The 19271-nt window shown below is 35.4% G+C and overlaps 1 protein-coding gene across 2 annotated transcripts in view; it reads right to left on the bottom strand.

Annotated features, from left to right (window-relative positions):
- Positions 1 to 19271, bottom strand: part of LOC106670189 — a 67292-nt gene that overhangs the window by 22054 nt on the left and 25967 nt on the right. For both annotated transcript variants that reach the window (XM_024229407.1, XM_014400291.2), the window contains exon 2: positions 12129 to 12259. In XM_024229407.1, coding sequence (XP_024085175.1) covers positions 12129 to 12131 — 3 coding nt within the window. In that variant the 5' untranslated portion in view covers positions 12132 to 12259. The remainder of the gene's footprint in view (positions 1 to 12128; positions 12260 to 19271) is intronic.

Below are 19271 nucleotides of genomic sequence, written 5' to 3'. Positions count from 1 at the left end.
ATATATTAAAATGTAACGAATTACAAATTAAATCATTAGTTTCAACCGTTTTAATCGCTATTCTGCTCGCTTGCTTAATTATAAGCAGGCGGTCTCGGAAACTGTTAAATCTCTTGTTAGTATTGAGAATTAAACAAGAAATTTAAGGATAAATCCAAGTTCAACGGTGACATTTGGCGGATACTCATGGAAATAATCGTAATCCGTGAATGACGAAATCAGATAGAGATTTGAGATGAATTAAAGAACAATTTACTGAGACGAGTCATTCGTTCTAAGACAATTTGGCCAAAATTTTGACCTGCCATCCGACCTGAGTAAAAATGACTCGTTTTAGATATTGTATCTTATTTAATAATATTAGCTTGTTAAAAAAAAGGAAATTTAAACACCAACACAGAGCTAAGTTATCAATCGGCGATTTCAAAGTTGTATTGGGCAAATCGCTATTAAATAAAGGCTTTTTCTGGGAACATTGCCAGTTAGACAATATACTAGAAAATAATTAAAAATGAAGAAATAAAGCGTGCTTGCAAATATGTTCCCAGAAGAAAAACAAGGCTATTTTAAATTGTGATAATTTACAAAGATAACGGTATTCCTTGCTTTTTTTGTGAATTCGTTAATTCATATTTGTAACTTAAAATCACTATTCACCTTCGAAATTCTTCGTTCGTTCATCATCAAAAACGTTTTGCTTTGTTTTGTACAATTTGATTTCAACTTGGATTTATATTTGTTTTATTCCTTACCCGGGCCCATTTGAGCTTGGCCAGAAGCCACGATAGCTCAAGTGGTAGAAGCGCCCGGGTATTGATCAGAAGGTCGTGGGTTCGAGCCCCGCTCGTGACACTAATTTTTCAACTCCACACTTTGCAAAACAAAAAAAAAAAAATCGATCAATTAAATTAATTTGGTTAATAATACCAACTAAAACATATATATGTGTATGTGAATATTTTGACTTGTGACGATTGAAAATGACAATTAAATCTTAAGTTAAAGGCGATTTGTAAAATTGCAATTCATTTATTTAGGTAGTGCAATGTTAGAATAAAGAATTTAGAATCTATTCAATATATTGCAAGTATTAGAATCGTTTGGCAATAGAAACCGGTGAAAATTTGACTTTTGTAACACATACAAACTGCTCAAAAATGAATATGGATATTGCCTATTTCGAAGTATTTTCTTTCCCAAGCATTTTAATTTTATTTTTAATATAAATTTATTAGAAATTATTATGTTTTTTGCTGAAGGAAAATTTAATTAGTGGATTTTGAAAAATAACAAATTAAAATGTTTTAATTCCATAATTTTGGTTATTGGACACAATAATTTTTTTAAACAATTAATACAGTGTAGATATAACCTCTGTGCACCTGTTAAGCATGCTGTTAATAAGGTCGACACTAATTTTATAAGGAATTTCACTCCACAGATGTTGCAACGCGGCACTCAGTTGTTGTGCAGGTCATCTGGCTGCGGATGGCTTGATCGAAAAGCCTGCTCTGTAACGCATCCCACATGTACTCAATGTGATTGAGGCCTGGAGACAATGGGGGTATGGGCAGATGGGAAATTCCAAGGTTTTCTAAACATAGATGAACAACTCTGCCTCTATGAGGTCAGGCTTTGTCAACCAGACATCGAAAATCCCTGACAATGAGATCCCTGGATTGAGGGAAATTCCTCGATGTTTTCTTGGATACAAAGGGCGCTGAGGTGAGGTTGCCTTCAACCATATGGAGTCCAGTTCGTCCTCTAGTGTAAATACCAGCCTGCACTGAAGGGAGCACTAACTGTGGCATTCTACGCATCCCCTGTTCTCGGAGACTCTTCGCGCCTGCTATCCCATATAGACAGAAACGCATCAGTAAACATAACAGAATTCCAATTGGTGTTCTCTTCTAGGCGCTGCACCATATTCTCCTGAGTTGCTGGTGGCAGGCCTTGCCTAGACATCTTGACTTCATTTACGCTCTGGCGTGCACTATGGAAAGGGTTCCGTCTTGCAGCAATGGCACTATTTCTGTCCTTCCTTAACGTCGTAATGCGCTGAGGTCCACTACCAGTCTCTCGGCGTAAAGCCCAGGAGACAACGCTCTGAGAAATGCCAACTGCCTCTGAGATATCCAATTGATGACCTCGGTGACTCATTCCCACAACAATATTGCCAACTTCTGGTTCAAATTGATGTCTTTCCATGGTTAAAGAGAATCCAACTGATTAAAATGGAGAAAAGAAGAAAAAAGGTGTTTGTTTACAAAATGAGTAATGTTTTTGTTTTCTATTCTTAAGTAAATCCGTTATTAAAATTGAGGATTAAGATTTGTTTGTTTTTGGTTTGTATTTTCTATTTTGTTTTATCCAACTAAATAACATCGGTTAATTTAATTAAAATTAATAGAATAAGAATAATAGCAGTTTAGTTATCTAATCATCATTAACTGTTCGTGAAAATGCAATGTGAGGAATAGCAAGTGAAACCCTGCTGAATGGGAACGTGTCAATGGTTTGGCCCTTTTGAAATTGAACTTTAGAACTTCGATATTCACCCTCGGTTTTATCCAAGGTGGTGGCTTCTGACTTTTTAAACCGATGGGAGAATTTTTTTTTTTTTAAAACCAATTGCATTACTTAGCAGTAGGTCCAGGTAAGTGTCTGAGGATGGGGGTCGGGAAATCAATGTATGGGCAGGGAGAAGGTAAAGGAGGAGAGAGCGATAGAGAGAGAGAGAGAGAGAGAGAGCGAGAGTGAACGACGGTGAAAGAGCCTGAGGGGGTTGGAGAGCGAGAGGGAGCGATGAAGTGAGAGGGAGCAAGTGTGAGAGAGAGGAGCCGTTTATTGATTGCGACACCGAGTCGATAGCACACAGGTCTTAAACACCCCCACTACGTCCAAACATCGCACATTCCTCCCTCTACCGCTGTCAACCACCCTCGTCTACTACTAATTGTTATCAAGGAGAAATCACGGTGTAACTTTGTATCTCACAGAAAAACTTTGCTTTAAGAGGTCCCAAGGTCGGCAGTGGCAAAGTGAAACATCCCCTTGGCTAAAGTTCAAAACCGCGGCAAAATTATTCAGCCGGTGATTTCGGGCTGGAAACTCAGGTCGACCCGGGAGACGAAGCGAGAGCCGAACTGGCCAAATGAAGGCCGGGTTTTGTACATTTCCTCCCTCGAGCATATTGATCGGTTTGAAATAGATAAAACCGACCGGAGAAAACAGGTTAAACAACTTCACAAACCAAAATCAAGAAGGAGACGGACAGAAGACAGACAGCATTAGGGCGCTGAGAGAAATGCAAAATTTACTTCCTGTTACTACAGGCAGACGATCTCTCCTTTGAACTTTACAATCAATGTCATCAGAGCGATGTCAATCGTAAACCCAATATAGTAAATCGTAGCCAGTTATAATACACAATCGGCGTTTTCGAATATGCCCTTTGCTGTAAGCTGTAAACAAGAAATGTCTCTGAAGCCTGAAATAGGGTTCTAATCAATAATATACGGTGGGCTTCAGTCACTGGTCTCAATTCTATTATCAGTAGGGATCGATAATTTCCTCATCCCGAGGGCTTATTTTTGTTGAAATTTTTCGTCGATATCGAGCAGGTATGACCCAAAAAACACCGGGCTTGGTAGCGAACGCATCATCCGAGAGGAATACCATTGCTGACACATCCTCGATTTCTGTGCAAACGCAACTTGTTGCTCACGCTCCGGGGAATAATCCTTTTAATAAGTCGGCGTTCAATTAGAGCGCCAATTTTCACTTTAACTACTTTTCCTCGTCTCGAGTTCATTAGTTATTCATTCAGAGCGATTTTCTTCGGCGTAAAAGTACGAAAAGCAACTATGAAAGTCTAAAAAGCACTTAGTTGGGATTTAACAAACTCAAAGAAAGTTTAGTGGTGGTGAAAATAGAAGAAGTGAATAATAAATCAGGACTTTAATAAGGAATTAAGGTTAGATTAATTGTTAGATTAGAACTTTAATAGGAAAAACTGGTGACATCTAACAGACGATGGTATCCAAAACGGACAAAATTTGATAGCTGATGACAGTATATAATGGATACCTCCTTATATAATGAATTTATAATCAATCTGATTGACTAAATATGAAAAAGGAGTTCAAAACCACTTTTCTCTGATTTTTAGGCATTGTAATCTCATGAGAAGCTATTTAAACGTTAAGGACGAAGTTGAATCTTAACACCCAACAACATAAATTATCGGCCTCACTGGTTTAATCTGTCAAATTCGTTTCTCCAACCATTAGAACACAACCATTAGAACATATAAAAACGACATACAAACAAGGAGAAACATTCACTTCCATTACTGAAGATGGCGGAAAGCCGAAACACGTCTTTCAGACCAACAAGGACCAAAAGAACAACAAGGGTTAACCAGAATGATCGGATCTGGAAATTCATCACCCCACAGGTTTCACAAAAAACTCACAATTTGAGCGACATATCAAATAAATTAATCTTTTTATGTAAGGTTTTTGGTCGAAATGAAAAAGTGTGTGCCACGAGCGGGATTCGAACCCACGACCTGCGGCTAAATATGCCGCTGCTCTGCCACTTGATCTATCGTGACTTCGATCCACTCGTACACCAACTCCCCATCTCAACCTCACCTTTCGAATTTTCCCTCCTTTTTGCCATTTTTTTAAAATGAGTATCAAATAAAAGTGAAAAATATCAACCAAATGCTGTAATTCATTTGTAAAACGATGAATTTTCCCGGCTACGTTGTCCCTGAGTGTTTCATACGGCCTTGGTTTTCACCAGTAACGTCATATGCATTTTGCTGAAGGGTGAAATACACCCTCGTCGATCTGGTGACGTGATTAATCTGGCAGTAATGAGCCAGTCGTAAATCATCGAGATCGTTTGCGACCTTTATTTTATACGGCTAAATAATGAAATTAACAATTAAGAATCAAATCGTTATTGAAACAATAAAACTTTAAATTTTTGTATTTGGCAGATTAGAAGTGTCGTATAAAGGAGATTGAGAAATAAAGAATGGATTTTGGGAATGATTTGCACAAGCGTAATTCCTGATCGATCTACTGTTTTATAGACAAAAGTTCCGCGATGTTTTTTCTTCCTATCGCAAGGCGATAAATGGGCAAAACGCGTCTGGAAACAGACGAACAGGCGGATCAAACCGTTCTAAATGTTTATTCAGTAGTTAATGCGCACCTAATTATCAGTGGCTTATCTTGAGAAATTTTCAGACTGTTTATTACGCAATTCTTTGTAAACAGACTGTTCATATAAATGCAAAAATCTTGATTTGATTTTGTTGACGTTGCATTTGTTTGTAGTAAGACGAGGCGAATTATGAAATCAATCTTTGTATAACGTAAAATTTGATTTCTTCGTAGACAAATCGTAATTACATGTTTATTAATGGTTTAATTAGACATATGAGACGGCCACGATCGGACCGGATCGGGGTAAACATCAAGGAGAAGTGATGAGCAACAGGTGGAATCGGCTTATCAAGAAATGTATGTTGTGAATACACATTCAAAAAGAGCCGAGTCGATTAATCGAATTCCTCTCCCATGGAACGCCGTTCGGATTTCAGAAAACATTCTTCAAAGGGAAATCTCGGTAAAAATATAAGAAACAGAAGTGAAGCATGAACATGAATCGTTTTGTATTTTAAAATATCTTTGCCTCCGAATAATATTCTTTTATTTATGGCTGTTAATGTTATAGGATTTAAATAAGACAATTGTAACCTAAGGTTTGTTTAATCGTCTTTTAATGAAGGCTTAATAACTTTATCAAATCGATTAATGATCAATTTAAAAGATTTAACAGTATAAAAGTTTCAACTTCAACTGTCCTATCACTTGAGTGTGTTTAATGTTGAGAATCATTATCGTAAAATAAAAATAGTCCATTGACAACGGGAATATCCTTTTGTTTATTTCTTATGGTCAATTTATAAAAGCGCTTTTGATCCGGATCGTAATCGGTATTACAAAAGAGACGTCATTTGCTTGGCAAAGCGATTTTTGCCCACGGTCAGCTTTTTTTTATAATTTAAATTTTAATATGTGCCTTCGTTAAAGACTGCAACTGCCTGTGTTTGCGACAATAGTTTTCGGAAGATTTAAAAAAAAAAACATGTTATAATTCAGTTCTATGCATTCATTATCGTCTTTCTTATAAATCTCATCGATTGTTTATTTAAGTCTGAATCATTACAAGAATTCCTGGCGCCTGAAAAGTCATTCTAAGATAAAAAAAGTTCACAATTGAAAATGCGCCACCGGTTGAACTTGAAAATATGAATATCCCCGATAAATAAGGCATCCGGTCAACATAATTTTATCTAGTCCTCTGACGCATTTCGGCTATCGTAACAAAACTAAAGGGGAGACATGTTTCTTAAAAAAAAGAACAATCAAAATATAAACTTTATAATTTACGAGACAACTGCTAAAAGAATAAATAGTTAATCATAGCATACGGATGAACTGCCTCGTTGTGAATATATAGAAGCCTGAGAGTAATTAACTGAGGGGGAGGACATTAAAGTTAGTGGGCGGTAGTTAGACATAAATAAATGATGTGAGACCCCATTCAACGAGGTTTACTTAATGAATAACCGATAGCAAAAAATAAAAGACAATCATAATTAAGTTAGAACCCATTTTACGTTTACTTCTGTAATTGCCGGTTGAATTTATCGCCCCATCACACATTCGCGCATTTATATTGCTATCATAAACTTATATGTATTATCAAGCACAACTAACAATATATAATTTAAAATATTCAGAATACGTGAACAGTAAAGTAACCAATCTTGTTCATCATCGATATCGCTAATGACCACAAGAAGGACCTTAGGCAAATCCTGGGGACTAAAACCGAAAATGGCCTATTGTCTATATACTGCAGTAATAAGACCCAGAATAACCTACGGATCACTAATCTGGTGGAACAAAGCTCAACAAAAAGTAGCTACCCAAACATTAGGCAGCTTACAAAGATTAGCAAACCTATGTATCACAGGGGCGATGAGAACAACCCCTACAAACGCATTAGAAACCTTGCTAAACCTACCTCCACTTGAAATAATCATACAAGGAGAGGATAGGAAAAGTTCATTTAGGCTCCCAAAACAATTAAATTGGAAAGGAACCAAACAATTCGGGCATACAACCATAATCAATAAAATCAGACACCCATTGTTAGAAATGGGGACTGACTACATGATCCCGGAAACAATCTTCACAACTTCCTATAAAGTCTCAACAGACTATAAAGGAGAGGAAGAACACAGGAAAGCACCAGATACAATGATATGGTATACGGATGGCTCCAAAACAAACGAAGGAACCGGATCAGGCGTTTTCTGTACAAGCCCAAAATATGAGCAATCAAACTCATTAGGGAAGTATACTTCGGTCTTTCAAGCAGAAATACATGCCATCAACGCTTGTGTCCTGGAAAATCTTAAAAGAGGTTACACTGACAAAAAAATCCTCATAAGATCAGACAGTCAAGCAGCTATTAAAACATTGGCATGTAAAAGAATTACATCAAAACTAGTCAGTGAATGTATCCAAAATCTCCAAAACCTGGGAAAACACAACAACCTGATGATATCTTGGGTGCCAGGGCACAGGGGAATTCTGGGTAACGAAGAGGCGGACAAACTGGCCAGAAGAGGATCTGCAAGACCACACATAGGCCCAGAACCTATCCTTGGGAAAACAAAAACAAACATAGAATCCTCCATCGCAGAATGGATCCAAACAAAACAAAGAGAGAAGTGGATAAACTCTAGCGGTGCTAGACATAGTAAACTTATGCTGAAACAACCGTCACCAAAATTGGCAAAAACACTGCTGCAATTGGAGAGGGTCAAAACTCAGAGGAGTGGTGGGACTACTAACCGGTCACTGGTATCTGAGAAAACATCTACACAACATGGGTATATACAGCGATGACCCCATTTGCAGATTATGTAATGAGGAGGAGGAAACAGCCACTCATATCATCTTCGAATGCGAAGCAACAGCTCAATGGAGGTTTAACCTAACGTACGAAAAAGACTCAGGGAACCAAATTGCAGCAATAACAGTTAATGACCTGATACTTCTGAGAAGAAGGATTGAGTCTATTGACTAAACTAGGGAACTGGGAAGGTACAATAAGCCAGAAGGCTGCAGTGCCTGGGGAATACAAGCCCCGCTTCCCGGCATCCCTTCCACCATACCATACCATACGTTCATCATCATTTGACATCAATGGAAATGTTTTCCCCCAAGTTCGGATCTATTTAACCTCTAGAAAATAAAACAAAACAAATTTTTCTTTTAATGTTTACTCTCCACAATAAAACCCTATAAACTTTTGACCAAGCAATAATTCAAACAGTATTGTTAAATTCCGGTGAGAGAGTACGATGTTTTAACCTGGCTTTGAATAAAATGATGAATGTAAATTAATTGAAAATCAGTTGAACCGATGTTAAAGGCCGTGTTACGTTATGGACCAATACAGAATCAATTTAATTTTTTATGTTTGTTTTGGCACTGCTTGTACATGTAAAGGAGGCAATCGAAATGCCAACAGTTAAATAAGATCTAAAGCTCTTTTAAATAGAGAACTTCTAAGATAGAATTTTGCAGAAGTTGATTACGTTACCATTACAAATGAATTAAGAACACCTCCTAAGAACTGTTTTACTCTAAAAACCGAAAGTGAAAAAACAAAGGGAATTAAAAACAACAGAAATAAGGCTCACATCAAATTTCATATCGGAAAGAAAGAGATTGGAAATCGACAATGGTATGTTTTTGCAGGTTTCTTTTCGAGGGAGTTCGCCACCGAACTGTTTTATTAAGAAAAGCAAGTATAAGTGAAAGCAAAAGAAATTTTTTATTAAAAAATGTCTAAAGACAGATACTTTCCATAGGGCTAGTGACCACCCTATTTATACAAGAGTTAGCTACGATCTGGTTTACTATAAAAATCGTATGTGAGCTGATACAACGATCACTTAGTGATAGATTAAAATTTAACTACCAATTTATTAATTAATTTTGGTCTTAATAATGCGTATCACCCCCTCTGGCCTCTCGGAGGCCTTAAGTCGAATAAATATGTAAATAATATAATAATAATATAAGTAAAGTAAATAATCAGAATTCTTCTTGTGAAACAGAATCTCATTGTTCAGCAAGAGCGGTTTGAAACTGTTCAAGTCTTCTTGGACGTCCAACAAGTCTCTTTATCATGTCCCATGTGTTATAGGATTCATGACAGGAGAACGCACTAGCCAATTAATTGTGGTAATCACTACATCCTCCAAGTATTGGGTGATAACTCGTGTACATGCGATCGAGCATTATTTTGGATTGACACTTAGTAGTCCCGAAGAAATGGAGCGAATGAGAACACAGCTTCTAGAACTCCCTCAATGTACATTAGTGCTCGTTCTTACGATAATGTTGCGAACTTGCGGTTCACTATGATGTCTTTCCACGGTTAAAGAGAATACAACTGGGTTTAAATAGAGAAAAGACGAGAAAAGGTGTTCGTTTACAAAATGAGTAATCTCCATGTTTACAATTCTTAAGTAAATCCGATATTAAAAATGCAGATTAAGATTTGTTTGTTTTTGTTTTGTATTTTCTATTTTGTTTTATCGAACTAAATATGTTCCTACATGCCGGCTAATTTAATTAAATTTAATAGAATAAGAATGAATTACACATATCCCAATTCATTATTGAATAGTTTATAAGAGCGGAGGATCATGTAGAGGGAAGATGCTTTAATTTGTACAGGAGACACTTGTGCCACTCGCGTATTATGGAAAAAAAGAAATAAATGCAAATGTCCGGTTTTTTGTCTTTGAGTGCATTTAGTTCACTTCAACCTACTTTGTAATAAGATATGATGAAAATCATAAGCGGAGGTTAGGGAATGATAGAACACTGGTAGAGGTGATAAATCGTTAGAAAGGTTAGCAATAGCATATATTTCTGTATATTTATTATCTATATATTAATATCTATATATTTATTATAAGATATGATTAAAAACATGAGGACTTGTGATGATCATAGTTAGTGATACAATAAGAATGATGAAGTGATACGATTTTAGATAAGATAAGATTTATGATGCTGAACGTCTCCTTTGAAAGGTATGCCAGGATCTGAAGCGTTTGAGAGTTATGCCAGGTCTGAATTGTGGTACTGTATCCCGAACAAAGCGAGGGTGAGCGGAAGAAGCAAAGAAGACAAGGCCGGTCGTGAATGCGATGTGGGAGCGACGCATGAGTGAAAATATACAGGGTGCGATTACACGTGTCCTAGAGAAGACAATTAGAGTGTGACGTGTTGTGTGTAGAAGGAAGAGGAAGGGGAAGAGAAAGAGTGGGAGGAAGACTCGCCGGGAATACTAATGGCATCTGATTGCAAGTGGGGCAGTCAGTCAAATAAAATAACTGTGGAGTGAGATCGACCCGACCGGCGACCACCTGTTACAGTATCAACCCCTCCCCAGTTGTGAGGACGCACTGCGCAAACCAAAACACACCAGTGTTATTAATTGAGTTTGCGAGGAAGTTGCCGTCCCAGTCTCGGCTAGACACTCGAGCCGTGCTAGCCTTTTCTTTTTCATACCTTCACTTTTGCCCACAACCTCAGCATTTATCTTATCTTATCGGATCGACTTTTCGTCACATGGTAGCCCGACACTTCCTTTAAAAGCCGAGATAAAAATGACGCTACACACAACTCAAATGCAATTTTTCTCTTTAGCGCGTAATCTTTGCCCGTTGCATAGCTCATCCGCTCCCGATCATCAATCGACCTACGACCTACTTCATACGATATAACGACCTCATTCCCTTTAAATTCGCCTATCGGGGATAAATAATGGAATTAATTTGTGGAAAATTGATCTTAACGAATATGTATATATCTATATGTACCTTGTTTACATAATTTATATACGTGGGCAATGAATTAATTATAAGCAGTAAATGTTTTTTTTTCTGTACAAATGATTTTATACGGGCTATATCAGCGCTTAATTTCGAACTAGATGGTAGTACATGCAAATTAATTAAAACCAAATTTGATCTTCTACAGTTTGGTTAAAATGGTGACAGCGGATAAACCTGGTCCAACATAACTGTATTATGTTTATCTCACTATCGCCCCTCATTCACAATAGATATGAGAGTGGTACTTGAGACCAAATCTTGTGAGATAAATCAATAAAACGTTTTCTATACGTGTTCGTCTCGCGTGTTGTGTGGTGTATGTGACATGTAAATAATTTACAAGAATCACATGAGACATACAATGAAAACGTTTTGAAATGGTAACCAAAATGAAAATTGCAATATTTNTTTGTTAAAATATATACCACCATGAAAGAATAGGGATACTAAAAGGATAATTTAATAAGTACTAGATTTTACAATCTGACGCCGGGAGCTTTTATTATTAGTTAGAATATATAATTAATTAAACATCTTGACTCAAGGAAAAAATCTGCTTATTTTGTGAGTTAATACAAAAAGGCTTGCCGGATAAAACTGCATAGAAAACTAGACGTGCTCAAGTGGCGACTTCTGACTCCCACTTCGGCATCAAAGTGTTTTTTGTCCCGGGCCGAACGTAATAATCTGTATTGTGTTCACAAAATAAAGGGTTTTCGGGATCAGCGTTCGAGACCGAATAAGAAATCGACTTTAGGTCCTTCACATCACGAGACGTCTTTGTGTGGAACTACAAGATGCTCCCAGCAGATCGATCTCCCGACGGCTAATCCGAAAATGACGCAACAGACTTGGATAATTAATGGATTAACTCTTCATCTGTCGAGTACAACGATTTAGTTTCTCTTTTACTTGTATAAACTTTGAATCTGTGTTGAAATAGTTCTATATCGAATTCGATGATAGCTGGTTTAATTAAAAAATTTAAAAAATAAATTGCATCCAATTTTACTTCATATTTTATAATTGTTACCTAACCATCTTAGTGGTCAAAAGATGATTTCTGTATTCCCATAAAAGGATAAAATCTGTGAATTTTATTTTAACTTACCATGGGGAAAAGGCTGGGCTGGCGGATGGTAGTCGCGGACGGTTTCCATTTCTGTTTCGAGGGCCGGTTCTGACGGCCCTGATCACGCAGTGCCTTGCACAGACGTGCCTCTTTGGGTCTGTAGACGTAATCTGTAAACCAAACAACGTGTCCTTAGAGAAATTATATTTACAATACAATAGTGGAATTTCTACTGTGAGGAACTAACTTGAGGTCAAGGTATAGACACCGTCTTTTGTTTCAGTTCAAGTAATTAATCACCACATTTGGAATAAAATAATCGCAATTTTATATTAGCTCTATGTTAACCTATGCTATAGGGTGACATTATTTTTAAAGTAAAAAATTTTTGTGCCTTAAAACCATTTCAATAACGGAAAAAACAGTTTATAATTTTTTTTAACCCAAAATTTTAGATGATCGATATTTCAACCAGTATTTTATTAATAATTTATTTAATTTATAAATAAATAAAAATATATAAAATATAAAGAAATAATAAATAAAGTAAAATATATAACACAAATATTACTATTTATTTACACATCAGGAATACAAAATATTGAGATATACATACACACAAATTCATACAATAAACATGCACACATATATTCATCTGGCTCAAATTCAGAATCGATCACTGTTTCATCTTTGATTAAGGTTAATATTTTTACTCGGACGATTGCTGTATGTCTTACGGAAAAGCAATACAAAAAAAAAATCTTTGATCTCAAAATGCCGGCGTAATTCGGTCACAACTTCTTTCTCCAAATTAAAACACTTCATCTAATAAGAGTGATTAGAAAGAAAAAATAGTTTTCACATGAAGCAAAATTTTCAAAAGATGTACCAAGTATTTATTTGTTAAAGTAATATTAATTTTTGAAACTATAAATAAACTTTAGGAATAAACATTCGTAAGGATAAATCCTTTAGAAACGGTGCTTACTCCCTCAAACGTAAAAATCGGTTCTGAATTTTGCAATAAAATCTTAGATAAATAATTCACAACTTGTCACGTAACTGTTTGACAAAGATCGAAATATCAACCACTTACTTTCCCCTTTCACGGTAACATCGGTAAAATATTTTTTAAAATGAGATTTTTCCTAACTTTCCACTAGGTAGCAAACCGAACTGGACTCCTTCTCAGGTTGGTAGTTTGTTATTTATAATAGAAAACAACAGGTCAAATAATTTCTGTTCGTACTGTGTGCATTTGTCAATGATTGCTAAAAGTGTTATTTAAGGTTTGAACTGACGAACTTAAAATTTCAATAAAATTCAGTTTCGATGAGATGAGGAATTTTATAATTAGTAGCTTTAGTTCACCAACCTCCTTTTTATGATGATATATTCTAAAAATGTCAAATAAATTTCAAGAACTAACTAACTACACTATATGACGAGAAACTCTAAAATTGTCAAATAAATATTAACGCCTTACACTGTGCAGTATTTTTAAATTAGCAGCTCATTTCAAAACATTACACTTTAAAACGAGATATTACAAAATCGCCAGCTAAATTTTAAGACACTACACTTCACAAAGAAATATTCCAAAAAATATAGGTTCAAAGAAACTACACTTAACAACGAGAAATTCTTAAATTTCCAGCTAAATTTCTAAACACTATACTTGACAACGAGATAATCTAAAATTGCCAGCTAAATTTTAAAGCAGTACACTTTACAACGAGATATTCTAAAATTGCATACTCAATTTTAAGACAATATACTATACGACAATATACTGCAAAATTTCAAGACACTACACTTGTCAAAGAGTATTCTAAAATTGCGTGCTAAATTTTAAAGCAATACACTTGACAACGAGATATTCTAAAATTGCTTGCTAAATTTTAGAGCAATACACATTACAACGAAATATTGTAAAATTGCCTGCTCAATTTTAAGATCATATACTTTACGACAATATGCTGAACAAATGCCTACAAAATTTCAAGACACTACACTCGACAACGAGGTATTCTAAAATTTCCTGCTAAATTTTAAAGCGATACACTTTACAATGAGATATTGTAAAATTGCCTGCTCAATTTTAAGACAATATACTTTACGACAATATTCTGAAAAATTGCCTGCTAAATTTCAAGAAACTACACTTGACATCGATATATGTATTCGAAAATTCCCAGCTAAATTTCCAAACATTCTCACTGGTTCAAAAATAAGCTGGGTGATCAACAAATAGTTACTGATCTCTTTTTACTTGTCATTTTTGTTCAGGTGATTAAGGACTTTCCAGTACATCACACAGCTTCTAATAACCTGTTAAAAACTCTTTTAAATAAAAATCAAATCATCGTGTTAACACCCAATCAATTTTCACTAATCTAATTAAACTATGGGGGAAAAACATTTATAGGATCGAGATTATCCATGATTTGTTTGACTGCGATACAGCCCTTTTCGCCAAGGGTGCAAAGAGAAAGAGCTAAAGGTAATGTATGGTCTATCCACATCCACCATTTCATCACTGGCTTCTTTTATGTCGTAAGCTATGTTGTTTTTCCACATTATCATAATTCTCGACGGAAATCTGATTTAATCTAATTAATAGAACGTATGTTTTTAAGTCAATTCATTCTGTAATGCTTTGGTTTTTAATTATTGATTGGTTATTTTTACAAATTTAAAATGTGAAATAGGTGAATAAATGTCGAAAGGTATGTTATTTTTTAGGTAGGTTATTTATTTTTGCTTTAAAGTGTAAAATGTTCTATTTATTAAATACGATTAGAAGTTCGGGTTCGTAGGTAACGCACTTATAATAATTTTAAGGAACGATGCTTCTGGGGGATGTATGCCCACCGTGACCTGGGATGCTGAAGGCGTGGTTCATATTGATTATCTCCCTGGCACCACGACCACGACCGACTACAACACTAGCTTTAATATAACGACCTGGAAAATTTAGATTCAAAAGAAAACCGAGAGATTATTAAACGGTCGGTTTGTCTCTCGACGCCGGCCCGTCTTCGATTCGAACAGAGGTTCTCATTTTTGAGCTTCCCAATACGGAATCGGCTTACGCCGATAGTTATTTCTCAATTGTAAGAAACGAGTTTTTTTCCATAGTTTTTCAATTGCGAGGTCGTAAAGTGAAGAAACTTTCTACAGTATCTCAAATTGCACAATTCAAGTACGTTACCGCGGAGATAAGAGCCGGCTAGAGTCTGGCCTTCGCCCGGACTTCAGAAATACAGAGGGGACCTGTCTAATGGGACGCAATATCCGACAAATTGAGGGTCATTGATTTATATTTATTTCGAATCAACTCTCGAATTACATAATAGTGCCCGAATGATGAATGAATTGTTGGCACACGGCTCTACAGGCTATTACTACGTTTGACAATTCATCAGCTACCTTTCTTTACTAATGTCCTTCTAATATATAAACGAATATAAAAAATATTCTATAAGGGAAATTTATTCGTAGGTATTAATGTGAAGGAATATATGGAATATCAAGATTGACCATCAACTGCAAATTAGTCACGATTGATTGATGATTCATAGCATTCATCATAACAATTAAGTCATGATGTGCCATTTATAGCTAAACTTTTACACAATATAACATATACGCGTAATTACTTATTGTAAAAATAATATGTTTACTTTTATATAATTTACTTTTGTTTTTGTCAATTAACAATTGTAATGAAGAAAATTTACCCTAGTTATGGTTCACAACATAGGTATGATTACTTCTTAAATCAATCAACAAATGTCTAAATAATGATAAATTAGTAATTAAATATTATAATAAAAAGTCACATAAACGCAAATTTAGTATCACTGTTATTCAGAAAAAAATAAAATAATTGGTCTTTAATGAAAATCTGTAAATATTATTAATTTAATTGGTTAAGTTTTAAGAATACGAAAACCTTCCAAACAATGGCCAAAAACTTGTATTGTTTATGATACAGAACATAAAAATATATTATTAAAGAAGAAATTTGAAGTTATTTAAATTATATGATTTAAATAGTTTATTCCGTAATGTCAAGACTAGACCTTTTTGAATGAAATTAATTAATGGTTTAGTAATTAAATACTTTTAATCTTTAATACACATATGTGCATAAAGTCACTAAACCTAAGCCCAAACAACTACGATGTACAATCGAAGGGCTATAATTTTAGACATACGATAAAAAAGCCAAAATGTTATGTTTAGTCTTTTGATACACAAAAACAAACATGCTTGTTTTTACATTAAATACATTTTCGAGGTCTATATGGCCTTCTCATGGAGTCAATTTTGAACCCCAGAACGGCCTCGAAAATGAATTTAATGGAAAATCTAGCAAGTGTTACTTTCGTTCATCATAAACCCCAACATTCCATATGTCTGCATAATCTCGATAAAAATAAAATAAAAATGAAACACATTTATTATAATTGGTCGTTACGATCATTTTGGTCAGCCAATTCTCGCTGGGTTGATAAGATACGCTGACCAAAATTAACAGTAACGACCAAATTATAGGTTCAATACACAGGAAAATATAAACTAATTATAGCAAAGTTCGTCTTTTTCTTTTTTCATTTCCTCTTGGATTTGAAACACATCGTACGATAACACTCGGGTGTCAGTCTAATCTTTTGAGGGCATGCTACACACTTAGAGCGTACTAGACGCTTTGTTTTCCTTTTCTCCCCTTCTACAAAAGAGAGTGACCGATTGGTGAAAAAACTTCAAGTATAACTATTTACGATTTTTACGAATTCAAATATGTAAAGGTGTTGAGGACCTTGCTAGATTATATGTATACACTGACAGGCAAAAAATTCCAACCACTTGTAATATAACTTGATTTTTATATATATTTTACATATTAATCAAAGATTTACGTTTTTTGACGTTTAATAATTGAGTCTTTGTCTAAAAAGTAAAAAAAAAAATGTAAATTGCTAAGGAAAATTACAAAAAACAAAAAAAGAAAAAAGACAGACAGATAAAATTTGTTTTAATTTTGTTTTAGATTTTTAATTAACATTTCAATATCGCGTATTGCCTCCTCTTGCCTTAATTACATCTAGAAGACGCTGGAGGTTAGCCAAATTTTCACAAAACCTTCTTTCAAAAGATCGTGGAGTATATCAGGAAGTGATGAACATGCTCTTATTCGTCTTTTGAGGTTATCCCATAAGTGTTCGATTGGTGTACAGTCTGGAGAACGGGCTGGCCAGACTAAGACCATGATGTTATACCGTTGAAGGTACGATTGTACTATGCGAGCGAATGTGGACGGGCATTATCGTGCATTAGAATAAGATTGCCGCCGATTTCATCGAGGATAGGCAACGCATGATGTTCCAAAATTCCATCCATATAGCGAGAGGCCTTCAAAGACCCTCCACGAACAACAACCAACTCTGTTCGACTCGCCAATGAAATTTCCGCCCACACTATCACTGAGCTACGTTGAAAAGAATGGCTCTAGGAAAAATTACAAGCTTCGTACCTTTCATTTTGCCTTCTCCACACTCTTTCACGCCCTGGAGATCGTAGTGCAAATCTACACTCATCTGTAAAAACTACAGCAGACCAATCGTCCAAAGACCAATGTGTTCTCGAGCAAATGCGAGCCGTGCAACTCTTGTGTTCTGGTCAATTCTGGTTTTCTTACGGGGCAAAAGCCATCAGCCCATACTGACTTAATCTTCTTCGAGTAGTCCGTTCAGAAATTTGGACACCTCGAATTTCTTGGAGCTGACGAATCGAAAAGAGTAAGGTGCCGGTTTCGCAAAATTCTCATAGTCAAAAAACGACCTAGGGCGTCCCTAAGTAGGTCCAGGTTTCTCAAAAACGTCTAACGGCGTCTCGCAGAGTTTCGTAGCGAACTCCGATGGCAATAGCCGCACTCCTGATGGAACGTCCATCATCAATAAGTGCCACACCCAGCGCAATATCCTCAGCACTAAGTGGCATTTTTAAGTTTAAAAATTGAAATTAAGAAAACAAATATGAAAGCTAAACAGCTTATTGCTTCAGAATTCTGAATAAACAGAATAAACATTTTAAATTCTATTATATTTAGTGGTCTGTTTGACAAAATTACTTCTTTCAATTAATTATTCTTTTTATGTAAGGCCTTGGCTAAATTGAAAAAGCTAGTGTAACGAGCGGGATTCGAACCCACGACCTTCGACTCCTTTAATCTCCGACCTTTCGAATTTTCCCTCCTTTTTGCCATTATTCGAAAGGTTGTAGGTTGAGATGGAGAGTTGGTGTGACTGGATCGATGTCACGATAGATCAAGTGGTTAGAGCAGCGCGGTATTGAGCCGTAGGTCATGAGTTCGGATCCCGCTCGTGACACTAACTTTTTCATTTCAACCAAGACCTTATATAAAAAGAATAATTTTAAATTCCATAAAAAGTAAACATTGAAAAATCCTTTATTCTTGTTTTGGATTAAGCATTAAATTTGTTTACCTCTAATTGATATTACCAATTTAAAACATACATAAAGAAATTTTTATTGATAAAAATAATGAGGCAAATTAAGGGCAGAATTTTCTGTTATCCAGAAAATGAAAAAAATTAATTGGGTGCAATTTTTTCTATGTCAGTAGATATTAGTATATTACATTATACTATTATATTAATTTAGTAAATTTATTACATTTTCTTGAAGAGCGGTCAATTGTTAAAATATTTATATTCGTACCGTACACCAACAGCTCAGTAGATGAAACTGAGATGGCTGCTACATTTGTTCGAAAATTGAAAAAAATGATCTGTTGTAGGTACTGTTGAAACGTGTAAGCTCGTGTTTTAAAATAGTCCTTTCCATAGTTCAAATAACGATTGTAATTATTCCTTTAACGCCTGTTTACAACGTGAAAACACAGGCCTCACAAGTCAAATGAGATACATATTTATTTAAACGACATTTTGGAGGCCTTTCCTTCCAGGCCGCGTACAGTGGTGTTAAAAAGCGATACTGTTACGATTCAACAGGTGGTACAACGTGAATGGAAAGTAATATTATCTATAAAAGAGTATTGGCAGTTTTAATCCTCTCTACAGTGTACATTTTTCAGGCGATCTGCCGAATCGCGGTTGTGTTTGCCTATGAAACTTTAAAGAGGGGCTCAAA

The sequence above is a fragment of the Cimex lectularius genome, unplaced genomic scaffold (genome assembly GCF_000648675.2).
Source record: "Cimex lectularius strain Harlan isolate CLEC.00 unplaced genomic scaffold, Clec_2.1 scaffold405, whole genome shotgun sequence".
NCBI classification, from domain to species: Eukaryota; Metazoa; Arthropoda; class Insecta; order Hemiptera; family Cimicidae; genus Cimex; species Cimex lectularius.
The sequence above is the reverse complement of the archived record's forward strand: the minus strand, read 5'-3'. Positions and strand labels throughout refer to the sequence as shown.